Source organism: Hydra vulgaris, chromosome 03 (genome assembly GCF_038396675.1).
Source record: "Hydra vulgaris chromosome 03, alternate assembly HydraT2T_AEP".
Lineage (NCBI taxonomy): Eukaryota > Metazoa > Cnidaria > Hydrozoa > Anthoathecata > Hydridae > Hydra > Hydra vulgaris.
The window spans coordinates 36,840,599-36,855,394 of NC_088922.1; the positions used below are offsets into that span (position 1 = coordinate 36,840,599).

General features: G+C 28.8%; 2 protein-coding genes across 2 annotated transcripts in view; both read right to left on the reverse strand.

Moving 5' to 3' along the window:
* Positions 1–14,796, reverse strand: part of LOC100215626 (transient receptor potential cation channel subfamily A member 1 homolog) — a 115,418-nt gene that overhangs the window by 97,222 nt on the left and 3,400 nt on the right. Inside the window, exons 2-4 of the mRNA XM_065793090.1 lie at positions 1,338–1,524; positions 1,161–1,226; positions 866–1,014 (exon numbers count right to left, since the gene is read on the reverse strand). Of these exons, the coding sequence (XP_065649162.1) occupies positions 866–1,014; positions 1,161–1,226; positions 1,338–1,524 (402 nt within the window). The remainder of the gene's footprint in view (positions 1–865; positions 1,015–1,160; positions 1,227–1,337; positions 1,525–14,796) is intronic.
* On the reverse strand, positions 3,146–5,857 carry LOC136078123 (uncharacterized). Its single transcript, XM_065793089.1, has 2 exons — positions 5,523–5,857; positions 3,146–5,421 (listed from the first exon to the last, which is right to left on the reverse strand). The coding sequence occupies exons 1-2, from the start codon at positions 5,764–5,766 to the stop codon at positions 4,058–4,060; spliced, it is 1,608 nt and encodes a 535-aa protein (XP_065649161.1). The 5' UTR covers positions 5,767–5,857; the 3' UTR covers positions 3,146–4,057.

A 14,796-nucleotide genomic window follows, 5' to 3' on the forward strand; every position in this document is an offset into this window, starting at 1 on the left:
AATGTAAAACTAAAATAAGATAAGTATGACACATACGCAATAATCATGACACATAATCATGACACATACGCAACAAACTTCACCCCGTTTTTTGATGTTTTTAGAATTTTTAGTTTTTTTTTAAATCTTTTTATTTGTTAAAGTGTATAAAATCATTACATATGTTTTTATATAATCTCTATAAAACTTCAAAAGTATTTTGTATATTAAGAAATCAAAAAAAATTAAAATAAGAAAAGTCGCCAGTGGTAGCTTTTTTCAGGGATATATGTTGTTGTTGTTTTTTTGTGCTTTATACACATTAGAATCAAGACTTATTATAAATATAATAAAAAATTAGTACAAATAATAGTTTAGAATAATATGGTTATCACAATAAGTTTAATTAAGAAATTAAAGTGGGATGCTTGTTTGATTTGTCCTTATTTACAACCCTACAAGTATTTCTATTTTTTATCAATAACTAATTTATATAATTAAAATGTTTTTGTAATTTAAATAAGTTTAATTTGTAGTAAAAAATTTAAAATTATATATCTTTAATGTTTTTAATTAGAGGGATCATATTTTATATTAAGTTTTATTATAATTTTTTGCAAATTGAAAAAACTACTTTTAAATATATATATCATTCGATTACTAATTTTCAAATTGGCATTAAACCAATGTCAGTTTAATCTAATTCCCAAAGTCGTTTTAATGTTGGCCTAATGTACCTTTGCTATCTGGGTGTATATATATTATATATATATATATATAAGATGAATAATCAAATAATTTATTTGGCAGCAATGTTGATGCTGTATTGTATAAACACATTTTACAAAAATAGTTTTCCTTTAAAGTAAATTTAAAAAAAATCTACCTCTATATCAATATTTTTAGCTTTCAAAAGTTCTTTAACAGCCTTGACATTTCCTTTCAAGCATGCATAATGAAGTGGAGTGGAACTAAACTTATCCTTAGCATTTATGGTAGCATTATTCGAAATTAAAAGTTGCATCATTGAACAATCTAAATCAAGTTATATTTATCTCAAAAAAATAAAACTTTTATTAAAAGTTAAAATTTAATTCCATCTATAACAAAAGACTTTTGCTTTGTAAAATAAGACTTGCTCTGTACAATAAAGCTTTTGATCTATGCAAAAAAACTTTTACCTTTTACCATGAATCTTATTGCATAATGCAATGGAGTAACATCGTAATCACCACTTGCATTGACATCTTAAAAAAGTTATTAATAAAAGTATGGAAAAAATTAGCAATATAAGTCAAGTTGCTTATTTAAATGATTAAAATCAAATTATAGCCACAACAAATTTTCACTTTTTTTACCTGCTCCTTTGTCTAAAAGAATTTGAGCAGCATCTAGGTGATCATATTTGACAGCATAATGTAAAGGTGTTAAATGGTAAGCATCTGTTGCAGAAAGAGCTTCTCTTCTGCTACGAATATCTGCATGTTTGCGATATATTCGTTCAATTAAATGCTCAAGAACTGTTATGCTTCCATTTTTAGCAGCCTTAAGTTATAAAATAATTTAAATAGAGTAAAATTTAATCATAAAAATAATTATGAGCAATTGAATAAAATTAAATGAAAAATTAAAAAAATTAAACAATTGAATATTAATGAAACTAACTTACTTATTTTGAAGTTATATTTATAATAATAACATCATTAATAAATAATATGTGATATATAAAGTATATATATGAACTTAAAGTACCATAGAAAAAGTTGTTATTTTTTCGTTAATATATGTATATATATATATATATATATATATATATATATATATATATATATATATATATATATATATATATATATATATATATATATATAGGGTCTAATATCTTGTAATTGGAATAAAAGTATACAATAACAGTAAGTATTGTTTAATATAATAAATTTTGGTTATTACAATAATAATATGAAAAATAAAACTTAGTGCATTATTCCATTAAAATATAATAATTGATAGTTATAGTAGCTATAATAATACTATTATAATAAAACATTTATTGTCATTTTAATTTCAGTTTTGATATAATAAAATAACAAAATAAAATTGAAAACTGATCCTATCGATGATAGAATGTGACCCAAGGCCTTCTTAAGTAACCTTACTTAATGAATGAACCTCACAACCACTTTACACAAACTTAATGTTTAATGATCGAATGTATTTTAGCAATAATAAAGACTATGGGGTCATTCCATGCCAAGTGGTGCAAAGGTCCCTTATGGACCATCTCAGATTTTATTGAAATTTTTTGATTTCGTACATATATATGTTAAAAGCATGTTTTGAAAATTTTAGATCAATATCTAATATGGTTCTTGAGAAAACGCTATTTAAGTAGTGGGCTATTTTGCATAAAATTTCACTCTACAAGAAAAAAGGGTTTTTTCATCATTTTTAACAGCCAATAACTTTTGAACAAGTTAGTTTTATACTTCAATTATTATAAGATAGCAAGTGTGCTGTGGATACTTTGAAAAAAGAAAAAAATATTATTTCTGGCATCTTAACTTTTTCCATAATGGCGGGCTAAAGTTGATTTTTTTGTTTTAAGAATAAGTTTTTTTGTGATTTTAAAGACCTTAATCTTAAAAACTAGTTACAAAGTTAATACAAATCAAATTGCCTACTGATCTGCATGTGGTGGATAAACATTTTTAAAAAAATCAGTTGATTAAAGAGCTGCATTCAAAAGTTATAGGTCTCCAAAATGAGTCAGATCGAGATTTTCGTAAAATTGATCTGTGATGCAAAGCATCTGTTACCTAAGATGGCACTTTTTTTTTTTTATAAAATTTTTTATACGCATCAATTAAAGACTGTTAATTAATAAAAACCAAAAAAATTAATGGGCGCTTATTTATAACCCCCAAAAGGTAGTCTCTAAATATCAGGTAAATTTTCCATAAAATTCTGAAATTGACATAATAAATAAATGCATTGAATTATATAATGTTATTTATTATGAAATATCAATTAAAAAATATCAATGCTTAAAGCCTTTTAATCCCTTTAGATAAAGAACTTTTAAATCCCAATAGATAAAGTCCCCTCCCCTCTGTCCCCTCCCCTCTTTATAATACAATAATTTTTTTAATGAAAAACAAACAAAATGTTTTTAAGAAAATAAACAAAAATAATAAAATTTGCAAAAACTTAAATTTCTCAAATAATAAAATAATCTCATTGATTTCTTTTAAGTCAATACTATAAAATCTTCCACTGTTTGACTGGACTATAAGAGATTGCACTTTGCATAAAATATGCATTAGAGGTACCCAACAAAGATCATCTCTGCATGGCCACGTAAACTTGTTACATAAAGACTTTTTCATGAATTTCATATTAAGATCTTGATGCTCTTCTGAAATACTAAGAATATTTCCTAAATACCATTGAGCATCGTAAACGCAGGCCACATATTCTCCTGGTGAGTAACTGGAAATTTTATTAATATAAATTCTACAAGTACAAAAATCCACATTAGTGCAAATAATATCAAATGAGACTCTTCTTATTTTTATTGAGGTAAGTGACATTGGGATAAAACTGTGGTGGTTTCGTGTCCCAGGTATTGTCGAACAAGAACGATATCTCTCTTCCAAATTGAAGTTTGTAGTATGTGTTTCTATTGAAACTTTGTCAACAAAAAAAAAAGATATTCCTTTGTTGTGTTGAACACACCAGCTGTACATTTTGCTTGGTGTCAATAGGATCGTTTAGTGATTGTAGACTGGCTCGTGCAACAAGACGTTTCACTGTTCCACCATCACCATCACAAGGGCTTTTACCATGCGATGTTGCAAAAAAGTGCCACTCTGCAGTCATGTCAAAATTGTGTTTATGGTAGCATAAGTTGATAAGATTTTTGTAATTTTTATATTGTGATGCAGCTCCATCACTAAAATAGATAATGTGTTCAAATGTTTGTAATTGTTTAAGTTTATCAATAACATTACCGATAAAGCAATGAACAGCATCTGTTCCATGTTTCAGATGATCTGATATAACACAATAACTTTGACTATCAAGTTTTCCATCTTTTATAAACAAAGGGGTGCACAGTTGCTTGGCTGTTATTCCAGTGAAAACCTTGCACTGCATCCTGTATTAGAAAACTATAGTTTTCTGCAAAGTCAAGAAGAACCAAAGCTTGATTTTCTTTTAAATTAGTTTTCAAATGTTGGTAGTAGGTGGCTTGACTTTTTGATATAAAATGATGCACTCGTAAACTATCTAACTGTTCATAAACCATTTCAATAAATTCATCTAAAGGTAGAGTTGCTGGTACTAAAGTACATTGGTAATTTGATTTTTGCCATTGATAAAAGTTAACTTCACTAATTTCTTTTTCTGTAAACAAAGTGTCAATGTAGTCTAACAAAACCTTTTTAGCAGGACATTTATCGCAGCTATGCAGCATACAATCTCTATTTTCAATGCTACAAACCATTAATTTTAGTAAGATTTTGTAATCAGAAATTCCAGGAATTTTCTGTACAAGGAGCTTTACATTTTGATGGTACTGGCAAACACAAACTGCATGCAGACCAGAAGCACCACCCACAGGAATGCACCACTTGGGCCTTAGCTCACAAAATTTTGAAAATCCAACTTTAAGATAATTATATTTCTTTTTAAACTCAATATGTAGCTCTTTCATATTGACTAGTAGAAGGCGCTTTTGGATATGTTGCTTTTTACTATCTACTTTAACTGAAACAAACTCTTTTTTTCCTGGACAAACCCTTGAATATTCATCGCATTCGTAGAAATGAACAACCTCTGTAATTACATCTTCGCTTAGTTTTCTACCCAATTTTGGAGAAGGTTTTGATAGTATTCCACTTTTTTTACTTAATTTTCTGGCTTGTACTACAGATCTTTTTGAAGTAAAAAAAAACTTCTGAGTTTTCTCTATTGACCAACTGTCTGGAGTGAGTGTAAGAAGTGTGATTTTTTCAGAATTTGACAATGTTTTTTCAAATTTTGACTTAATTTGAGTCATAATATTGTCTAAATCTGTGTTTGTTTTTTTCAAACATTTTTTTGTGGGTGATTCAATTCCACAAAGTGCAGCTATTTCTAAACCTAGCACCATGGCAACAGCCTTTTGTGTATGAGCTCTTACGCTATCAATTTTACGCTTTCCATATGCAACTCTATCTTTTTTTGAAACAAGTTTTAGAGGTGAGCATCCAAAACTTGCAATACTTGAATTAAGATCTTCTTTTAATGCATGATTGTCAACATAAATTTCTTTTTCTTGGAGTTCATTTTCTTTTGTATTATGTTTGCAATTCAGAACTTTTCTGCAACTAGTGCAAATTTTTTGACCAGGTATTAAACCAAAATCTTTGGCATATGAAAGACTGATTACTCTAAGAGAATCTAAAAAATAACGGAAATAATTATTAAATATTTTTTTATTTATTTATTTAGTGTTATTAAGGTATTTTTATTAAATTAAGATATTAAATATTGAAACTTACTTTTCACATTTTTTGCGTTCTTGTTCAACGGATTACAACAATACCTGCGATGTTCATTCTCATACCTCGACAAGTAAACTTTCTCGTGATAGCTACAAATAAAATCTATGGGATTTATTTTGCTTCTCAAAGAAATAAGCTCTTGGTTTAGTTTAGACAGTTCTTGGTAGCGTTTACTTTTATTAGATAGATAGCACTGTTCATTTAATGCTTTACTAATACAGCAAGTAGAAAGCTCAGGCATATTACTTATTATTAATTAGTTCTAAAATACAACAATTTATTTGGTTTTATTAGTACTTTTTAGATTGACATACTAGTAATATAGAATTAAATGAAACAATAACTAAACTTTTAAAAAGTAATAATTTTTTATGGAAAATTTACCTGACTTTTAGAGACTACCTTTTGGGGGTTATAAATAAGCGCCCATTAATTTTTTTGGTTTTTATTAATTAACAGTCTTTAATTGATGCGTATAAAAAATTTTATAAAAAAAAAAAAGTGCCATCTTAGGTAACAGATGCTTTGCATCACAGATCAATTTTACGAAAATCTCGATCTGACTCATTTTGGAGACCTATAACTTTTGAATGCAGCTCTTTAATCAACTGATTTTTTTAAAAATGTTTATCCACCACATGCAGATCAGTAGGCAATTTGATTTGTATTAACTTTGTAACTAGTTTTTAAGATTAAGGTCTTTAAAATCACAAAAAAACTTATTCTTAAAACAAAAAAATCAACTTTAGCCCGCCATTATGGAAAAAGTTAAGATGCCAGAAATAATATTTTTTTCTTTTTTCAAAGTATCCACAGCACACTTGCTATCTTATAATAATTGAAGTATAAAACTAACTTGTTCAAAAGTTATTGGCTGTTAAAAATGATGAAAAAACCCTTTTTTCTTGTAGAGTGAAATTTTATGCAAAATAGCCCACTACTTAAATAGCGTTTTCTCAAGAACCATATTAGATATTGATCTAAAATTTTCAAAACATGCTTTTAACATATATATGTACAAAATCAAAAAATTTCAATAAAATCTGAGATGGTCCATGAGGGACCTCATTAAAATTTGCACCACTTGGCATGGAATGACCCTATGATAAGTTTTGAATTACCTTATTTTTTTCCTTGTGTAAGCAACTTTTTTTTAAAAAAATAATTGCAGTTTAATTTAGCTTATTTAACACCAAATTTGCTTTTCCTGGCTTTAGAAAAGTCTAATTTTAGTTCTTGTTAATGATTGGCAAAAATTGGTTGAATTACCTTATTTTTATATTATAAAAAAAAAAATTGCATTATAAATATTGTGTTATTCTTTTAATAAAGACAGCATGGGTTGAGTGAATATAATGATTAAAGTTAATACAATATAAAAAACTTAATGATTATTGAAAATACTATTTTTAATAATGGTAAAGGCAAATAATAACAAATTGGTAATACCATTGCAATTAACAATAAACTACTTTATTACTACTGAAAATGAACACAGCAATTGTTATTGACAAATAAGTTTTGCAAAAATCAATGTCAAAGAGTGTGTTAGAAAATAAGCTTCAAAAATGAATATTCACCTAAAGAATTTATTGAGGCAATTTGGATCAGAAAATTGAAAAAATAAGTTCACAAAACTTTCTTCATTAACTTCATTTTTTAGCTAAAATATTTAGTTCTAAACTTTTTGTTTTGTTTCTGATATTTTGTAAAGCTTTAAAATATTTTATAATAACTAATATAATCAGATAAAGATTTTCAAGACTCAAAAAATTCTCAAAAATCAGGAAAACATGAAAACAAAAAAATGTTGCAAACTATTGATTGATTCAAGCAAAAAATGAGATAAATAAATTTGTGAACATAAATAGGAACAGTAAATGAAAAATCTTGCTGTATAAAGAGCGATATAGTGTTTTGGTTGGTAGAACAAGATGCTTAAGCAGTAACCATAGTAATATTTGTAGAAAAAAATGATGCAACTATGTAACAAGAATGCTTGACAGCTACAGCAGATAAAACTAAATTTACAATGTAGTTTTGCAGTTTTTAGATCTTGACTAAAAAAGAAAGGGTTTTATTGAAAATCAGCTCAAACATAACAACATTATTTTACACAAATAAGATAAAAAATTTAAAGAGACAGAATAATATCAGGTTTAAAAAAAATGATGAACCTAATAAAGAGAGAAAATCTTAACAAATCTAACTTTGAAATCAGTTGGATACATGATTTTCATTAGAGAACAGTTGTGAAAAATAACCAGAGAAAATATAAAAGGCACCACATTACTGTGTTGGAGACACAATAATGTGATGCCATTTATCAATATAAGAAAATCAACAATATTGCAACTATTAATGATATGAAACAACTGAGTTTTGTTTGGGTTGAAATTCACCAGAGACTGCAAACCCAAAACTAACACAGAAAAGAAACCACCTTTAGGGTTGCCACTTACCTCTTTTTTTCATAGAAGAGCACAACATTAAAATAAATAAAAAGAAGAGAACAGTAACCCTTATCACATTTAAGATTAAGAATTTTCTCAAAAGCTGTGTCATCAGCTAATAACTTTAGAGGTAGGATGATCATGAATACTATTAATATAGGTGAAAAACAACAAAGACTTGAGAAGGAATCTTTTCGCAAAACAAAAAATGTACTGTTCATCATCAACAAATTCAATGTTGTTAATAGAAAAATTTAAAACACCATGTAAAGAAAAAAACACCACATTTAAAACACCATGTAAAGAAAGCTTTTGGAAAAGACCAACATTCCAGACTTATTGAAAGTCTTTAATATGTTAAGAGCAACAACCCTTGTGCCATGGTTATAAAATTAGCAATAGGAGAGAATAAAAAAACTGTATTGATTCTTGGAGAGTGAATTAGAGTTAAAATGTTTGTTGTAAAAGGCTTGTTTGTTAATTGACTTTCGAATATTAATAAGAAAACTGATTAGACAATAGTTATAGCTATAACTATTGCCTACTTATTACTCTGATTTCTATATTATAAAGAGATCAGAGTAATCTTTAGAGTTTTTAAAAAAATTGAACATGCTACTTTTTAGCAGGTAGTAAAACAAAATTCAGTTAATCACTTTATAACAAAGTTAGGAAATACTAAAGAAAGTTCTAGAGTATCAAGGACTCTCTTTAGCATTTCCTAATTTTGATTTTAAAAACCAGATTTCTCTGCTTATTAATACTACTACTATTAATAGTCGTTGAAGCTGGGAAATCTTGTCGATAAAATATACTCCAAGGTTACTATTAAACGCATGAAACTTAGGCGACTATTTGTTTGGGTTTGTCTCTTGCATAACTATTTTATTTATTGCCATTCTAATCGTAGCCTTTCTCGTCCGCAGTCATAAAAATAATATCGTTTTATTGCAATATGATTTATCCAAACCTAGATTAACTGCGCTTATCCCTTTATATCCCAGTTTGCCAAAACCCGATAAATCCAAGCTAGCAGACATGAAGGACGCTTAACGTCGGTATAGCAGTTTAACAGAGAGCCTACGGACGAATTGTTACCTTTTTTTAGTATGTTTTTTCACACACTAAAAAAAGTTTCAATTTACATAGTGTGAAGTCAAGAGAAACATTGGAAAGCGAAACGGTTTTGTGAGTGAACGAAACGGAACGGTTATGTGCAGTGTCGGCTGGGTCGACACTCCATACAACTGTTCCAGTTCGTTCCGGATTAGTTTTATCCTTCCGCAAAACGGCGTTCTAGTTTTTACCGGACTAATTTAACCCTTGAGTATTACCAGTGTCATGTTGTACACAAAAGCAGTAGTAGAATAGTGGTAGAGCACTCGGGTCATAATCAGGATAATTGAGGTTCAAACCCACCCTGCACCTCTGGAAGTATCGCGCTCATCCAGTTTTTTAAGACAGTGGTCTTTGTGGTTATTGTGTTTAGGAGATTAGGATTAAGAAAGAAGTTCAAACAATTTTCGCGATTTTAATGCATTTCATTCTGAATGGCTTGACTTTAGTGTCGATAACCTTTTTTCTCAATTACTTACTTTTACTATTATAATTTTTGTTTTGACATTTAATTATACTTAGTTTCTAATCACATTCCTTTTGTGGTTAAAATTATAAAAGTATTAGTGAGATCATTCAATGATCTCACTAATATTTTTATCTTTTTCTTTTTCTAAATTAGATTTATCTTAACGGTTTTTCTTGCAACTACTTTAGGGGTGACTGGGGTTCCTTTTGTGTTTTTTTCAGTTTTGTGTAAATTGTCGCATAAGAATTAAATGTTCTGTCTGATATTTTTTTATGTTATAATAATTTAGCAATTAAAGTTTTAATTAATAATTAAATTTTTGCTTTTTATACATCTTATAATTACAAATTATTATTATTTTTTTTTTTAACATTTTCCACCATAGAGATGCCACAAGTATTTTGATTAATCATCAGATGCCATAAATATGATGATTAATCGAATATTGCATACTATTCTATCGAATACCAAATGCCAGATTGTTACGAAAAAAAAGCATAAAAAGGGTTAAAAACAACTATTTTATTTTATTATAACAAATAATTAGCATATTTGATACTTAAAGTTATGATAAAAACCTTTTCATCGTTTGATGATAGCAAATGATTGCGCTTTTACTCATAAATTGAACATTTATTAAAAAACTGCTATTCACTATAGAACTTTTCTTTTCCAAATCTTTATATGTGTGCATATTGTCTGTAGAGATTATTTTGATTAATTCATTTACATGAAAAATATTAAAAAACGCCGGTAATGGTTCATTGGTATCAAGCAGCCTTTCACTGAGAAGGATTAACCTTTTACTAAAAAAAATTGTGATGTGAGTCACACATCTCAATCTTTCTCAGAGCATTTAAATTTTGTTTTTTTTGTTTTTGTTTTACTTGTAGTATTTTACTAATCCCAAGAAATTAGTTTTGGAAAGTGTATCAGTAAAAAGGCAACCGTTTAGTTGTCATTCCTATTAAAATTAAACCATGCTTTTAGTTCAGATTTTTGAGAAAACTATTTTTGATAAGTTTACAGTTATCTATATCTATAGTATTTTCTGAAATTACTTTCGAAATGCAAAATATGCCTGGCCTGGTTTTTTTTGAAATCTTTTTGAATGGTTTAAAGAGTATAATATATTTATACATTATTATATTTAAAATATTTAACGTAACAAATAATTTAAAGTCAACAAATAATGTGTGCTGTGACAGGATCTAGCCACAAATATACAGTATCGGACAAAACAAGTGCAACCAAATAATGCTAATTTAGTTTCTTTATATAAAAGTACTGCATTTTTTCAATTTAGAGAAATAACTATGTAACTGTTTAGAGACAAAGTTCTTCAAGTTTTATTCATCACAAAGTTCATTATTTGTACACGAAAATTAATAAATTAATCAAAAGTATTAAAAAAGTTGATTTCCTTCTGGACAAAACAAGTGCAACTCGACAAAATGTTGACAAAGCTGTATTTCGCTATCAATATTTCGTGGCGAATCCTTTGTTGTTGATCACAGCCTTGCATCTTCGAGGCATAGATTCGATCAGATGATCAATGAAACTTTGTGGAATCGCTGCCCAGGCCTTTTGGATTTGTTCAAACAGTTGATCTTTATTACGAACACCTTCACGATTAATTCTGCGCTTGACGATCTCCCACAGGTTCTCGATAGGGTTGAGATCCGGAGATTGAGGCGGCCAATCCATCACCGATAGGTGGTTGTCTTGAAACCACTGCTTGACTACTTTTGCAGTGTGTTTCGGATCGTTGTCTTGCTGAAAAACTCATTTTATTGGCATATTCCATTCAGCATGAGGTAACATAACATCTTTCAGGATATTTTTATACATGAAACGATCCATTATTCCATCTTTTCGATGTATTGGACCTAGACCGTTAGCAGAAAAACACCCCCAGACCATTACATTGCCTCCACCATGCTTCACGGTCTTATGGCAGTAACGTAAATCGAGGCGTTTTTTGGCCGGTCGACGTACATGGCAAATGCCATCGCTCCCAATGATATTGAACTTCGATTCATCACTGAACAGGACAGTTCGCCATTTCTGCACATTCCAGTCAATATAAGATGAAGCAAACAGGAGTCTTTTCTTCTGGCTTTTTAGTAAAATCAGCGGTTTCTTTGCAGGGCGTCGAGAAAACAATCCTGCTTCAACAGCACGTCGTCTGATTGTTCGGTCCGATACAGGCAGCTCTAATTGCTTTTGTATCTCGACTGATGATATCCAGAGATCCTTCTTGACGGATCTGACGATCATAGAATTCTCTCTAGAAGTGGTGGAACGAGGTCTTCCACCTGTATCTGCTGCCAACTTCCCCGTAAAACGATATTTGGAACATAGTCTTGATACGGTCCATTTTTTTCACGCAATATTTATCACAAATACTTTTTTGTGACATTCCAATTACGTAATCGCCAATAATTTTCTTTCTTAGTTTCAATCCAAGACTGTCGGGAGCCATTTTTGCACTTGAAGTCATAAAAATAATAAAAATAAATAATCACGCTTTTCAAGGCTTACCGTGTTACATTTACCTTGTGATGATACAATAATGCTCTGTGGAACACAACTTCTTGGTTGGATGTGGACTGTATTGATGCAATGAAACACTTGTCGTATTTCACTTCTTGTATTGATGTTCTTTGATAAAACACTTTGATAAAACTCACTTTGATAAATTGTCTTGATAATACTGACTGATTGACTTCCATATACTGACTGAATTACATGTCGATTTACATGTCTCTTATATAGTAAAATGAACCTGTGTGAATCTGTTCTGGAAGATTCTAGATGCTTCTTTTCGATGCTAATGGAAGCTTCTGAATACGCCTGGATGCTTCTGAATATTTCTGGATATTTCTGAATGCTACTGGATGCTTCCAGATGCTTCTTCTGGAAACTTCTGGAAGCTTCTGCATGCTTCTGGAAACTTCTGGAAACTTTTGGATACTTCCTTTAATTATTAAAAAACTTCCGTGACGTTGACACGGACCAGACTTAAGAAAATGAAACAAACCAAAAAAGTTGCACTTGTTTTGACCGCTGCAAAATGGCACTTGTCAACGAAATTCTGCCTGTGTGCTGTCACCTGTCAGCTGATTGCTCATGTCATGGCATGCTATGACTCCAGACTCCTTAACTGTTTGCTGTGGTAGTATAGTTCGTTTCGCTTTTAAGACATGTAAAATTAAGAGCACTTTTTAGCATTGTTCGATGTTGGTTGCAAATGTTTTGTCCAATACTGCATATATATATATATATATATATATATATATATATATATATATATATATATATATATATATATATATATATATATATATATATATATATATATATATATATATATATATATATATATATATATATATATATATATATATATATATATATATATATATATATATATATATATATACAGATTCGGGATTTGGAATTTGGCAAAAATCACTATTTGTGGCATCTATAATAAGTCTTCTGAAAACAAAAGATTTTTATTATTGCAAGAAATAAATGCAAATTGATAATCTAACGCTAAAATTTAATTAAAATGAAAATGGCAACAAGTGCTTTCGTAGATAAAATATAGAGCGATCTTATTTTATTTCCAATTTTTATGCCTGACTGTATTTTTTTTTAAATTACACTCTTCTTGAAGTTTCTTTTAATAAAAAAATATTATTTTTTATATTATTAAAAAAAAAAATAATCAAAGAGTTTTTTCATATATAAAATATTCAGTAAAATACAACAGTAAGAAAACCTTTTTTTGTTGCTGTTGTTTTTTTGTTTTTTTTTTCTTTGAAATGTAGATTTTTTTTTTACTAGAATTTTTTAGAAAAAGATAGCGTTCAATATTAAGGTGACTTTTAGTCAGCATTTTATTGCTGCTTTTGAATTTTGAAGTAGGTCAAATAACAATCATTTCTGATGAGACTTTCCATATTTTCTACTTTAACCGTGTTTCCGTGTTTTCACTAATTTAACCGTTTCCATGTTTTCACTAACTCAATTATGGCTTAGTGGTTGGAGTGCTTGCTTTAGACGCCAAACATTCGTGGTCCAATGCCTGCTCAGGTCGAAATTTGCGACCTTGGTAAGGAAGAAGGCGTGAACTTCCTAGTTTAATGCTTTTCAGCAATGCTCTGTGACAAGACCGTTAGATCTTTTAAACTAATACAAAATTCATACATACATGTATATTTATACATACATACATATTTGTACATACATATTTATAAATTTTTAATTTATAAATATGTATTTATGTTATTTTTTATCCTTTGTCCAAAATAATTATTTTCAATAGCTAGTATAGCCAATATAGATCATAAATTTTGATGGCCTTGAGTTTAAAAAATGGTCACACGATAAAACAGTCACAGGAAATGTAATACGAAATAAATAAAACACGTGCAGTTGCTTATTTTGCCATTTTTTGTTGCAAATATCTTGAATAATCGTTGTCCTTATAAAATTCTTGGGTATGAGTTTACATTTTTGGCTGCAGCAAGTTTCACCGCAGTATGTGTCAAATTCTAAAGATGCCGAGTGTGGCCCTAGAAGCGCGACTGCAGTTATTATAGTGCAGTGTCAATAATAGAATAAAAAGCATTCTCTTTAAAAAATAGTTATTTTGAACCCTCTCATCAATTGTATGTTGTCATGAAATAATCGGACATTTCTTTTTTCAAATAAATTTTTGTAACCACTTTAAGAATGTACACATATCTTTTTTTACAGCACGGACTGCATCTATTTGAGAATACAAAAAACTTTTTATCTTAATCTCGTTAAGTTTTCACTGAAAGTCTTTAGAGTCTCATTTGTTACCTGTGGAACGCGTTTTACATTCAAAAATTGCAAGATAACTCTTAAAGGTAAGTTAATTAATAGTTTCTCGCTTAAATGTGCTTGTTTTTGTAGAATTTCAATATATGGGTAGTTCCGCGAGAATGACGTTCGTAACATTTGACACTATTTAAACAATTAAAAATGAACTGAAAATGGCAATGACTTAAAACTTTCCAGAAATGCGAAATACTATCGTATAATTTAGTATGCAAAAGTTACAGCATTAAAGTCTTTAACTTTTTTCAAAAATTAACTCTTTTTTTACCACTTTTGAGCAAAACAACTTTGTTAAGCTTAATGCAGCGACCAGCATGGTAAAAAAAAATCATTGAAGTATGACCTTCTCACTTCA

Excerpts from the sequence above, each read along its gene's own strand:
- LOC136078123 (XM_065793089.1), bottom strand. The coding sequence starts at position 5,766 with ATGCCTGAGCTTTCTACTTGCTGTATTAGTAAAGCATTAAATGAACAG. Across the intron at positions 5,422-5,522 it reads GAACGCAAAAAATGTGAAAA|ATTCTCTTAGAGTAATCAGT; the intron begins GTAAGTTTCAAT and ends GTTATTTTTTAG.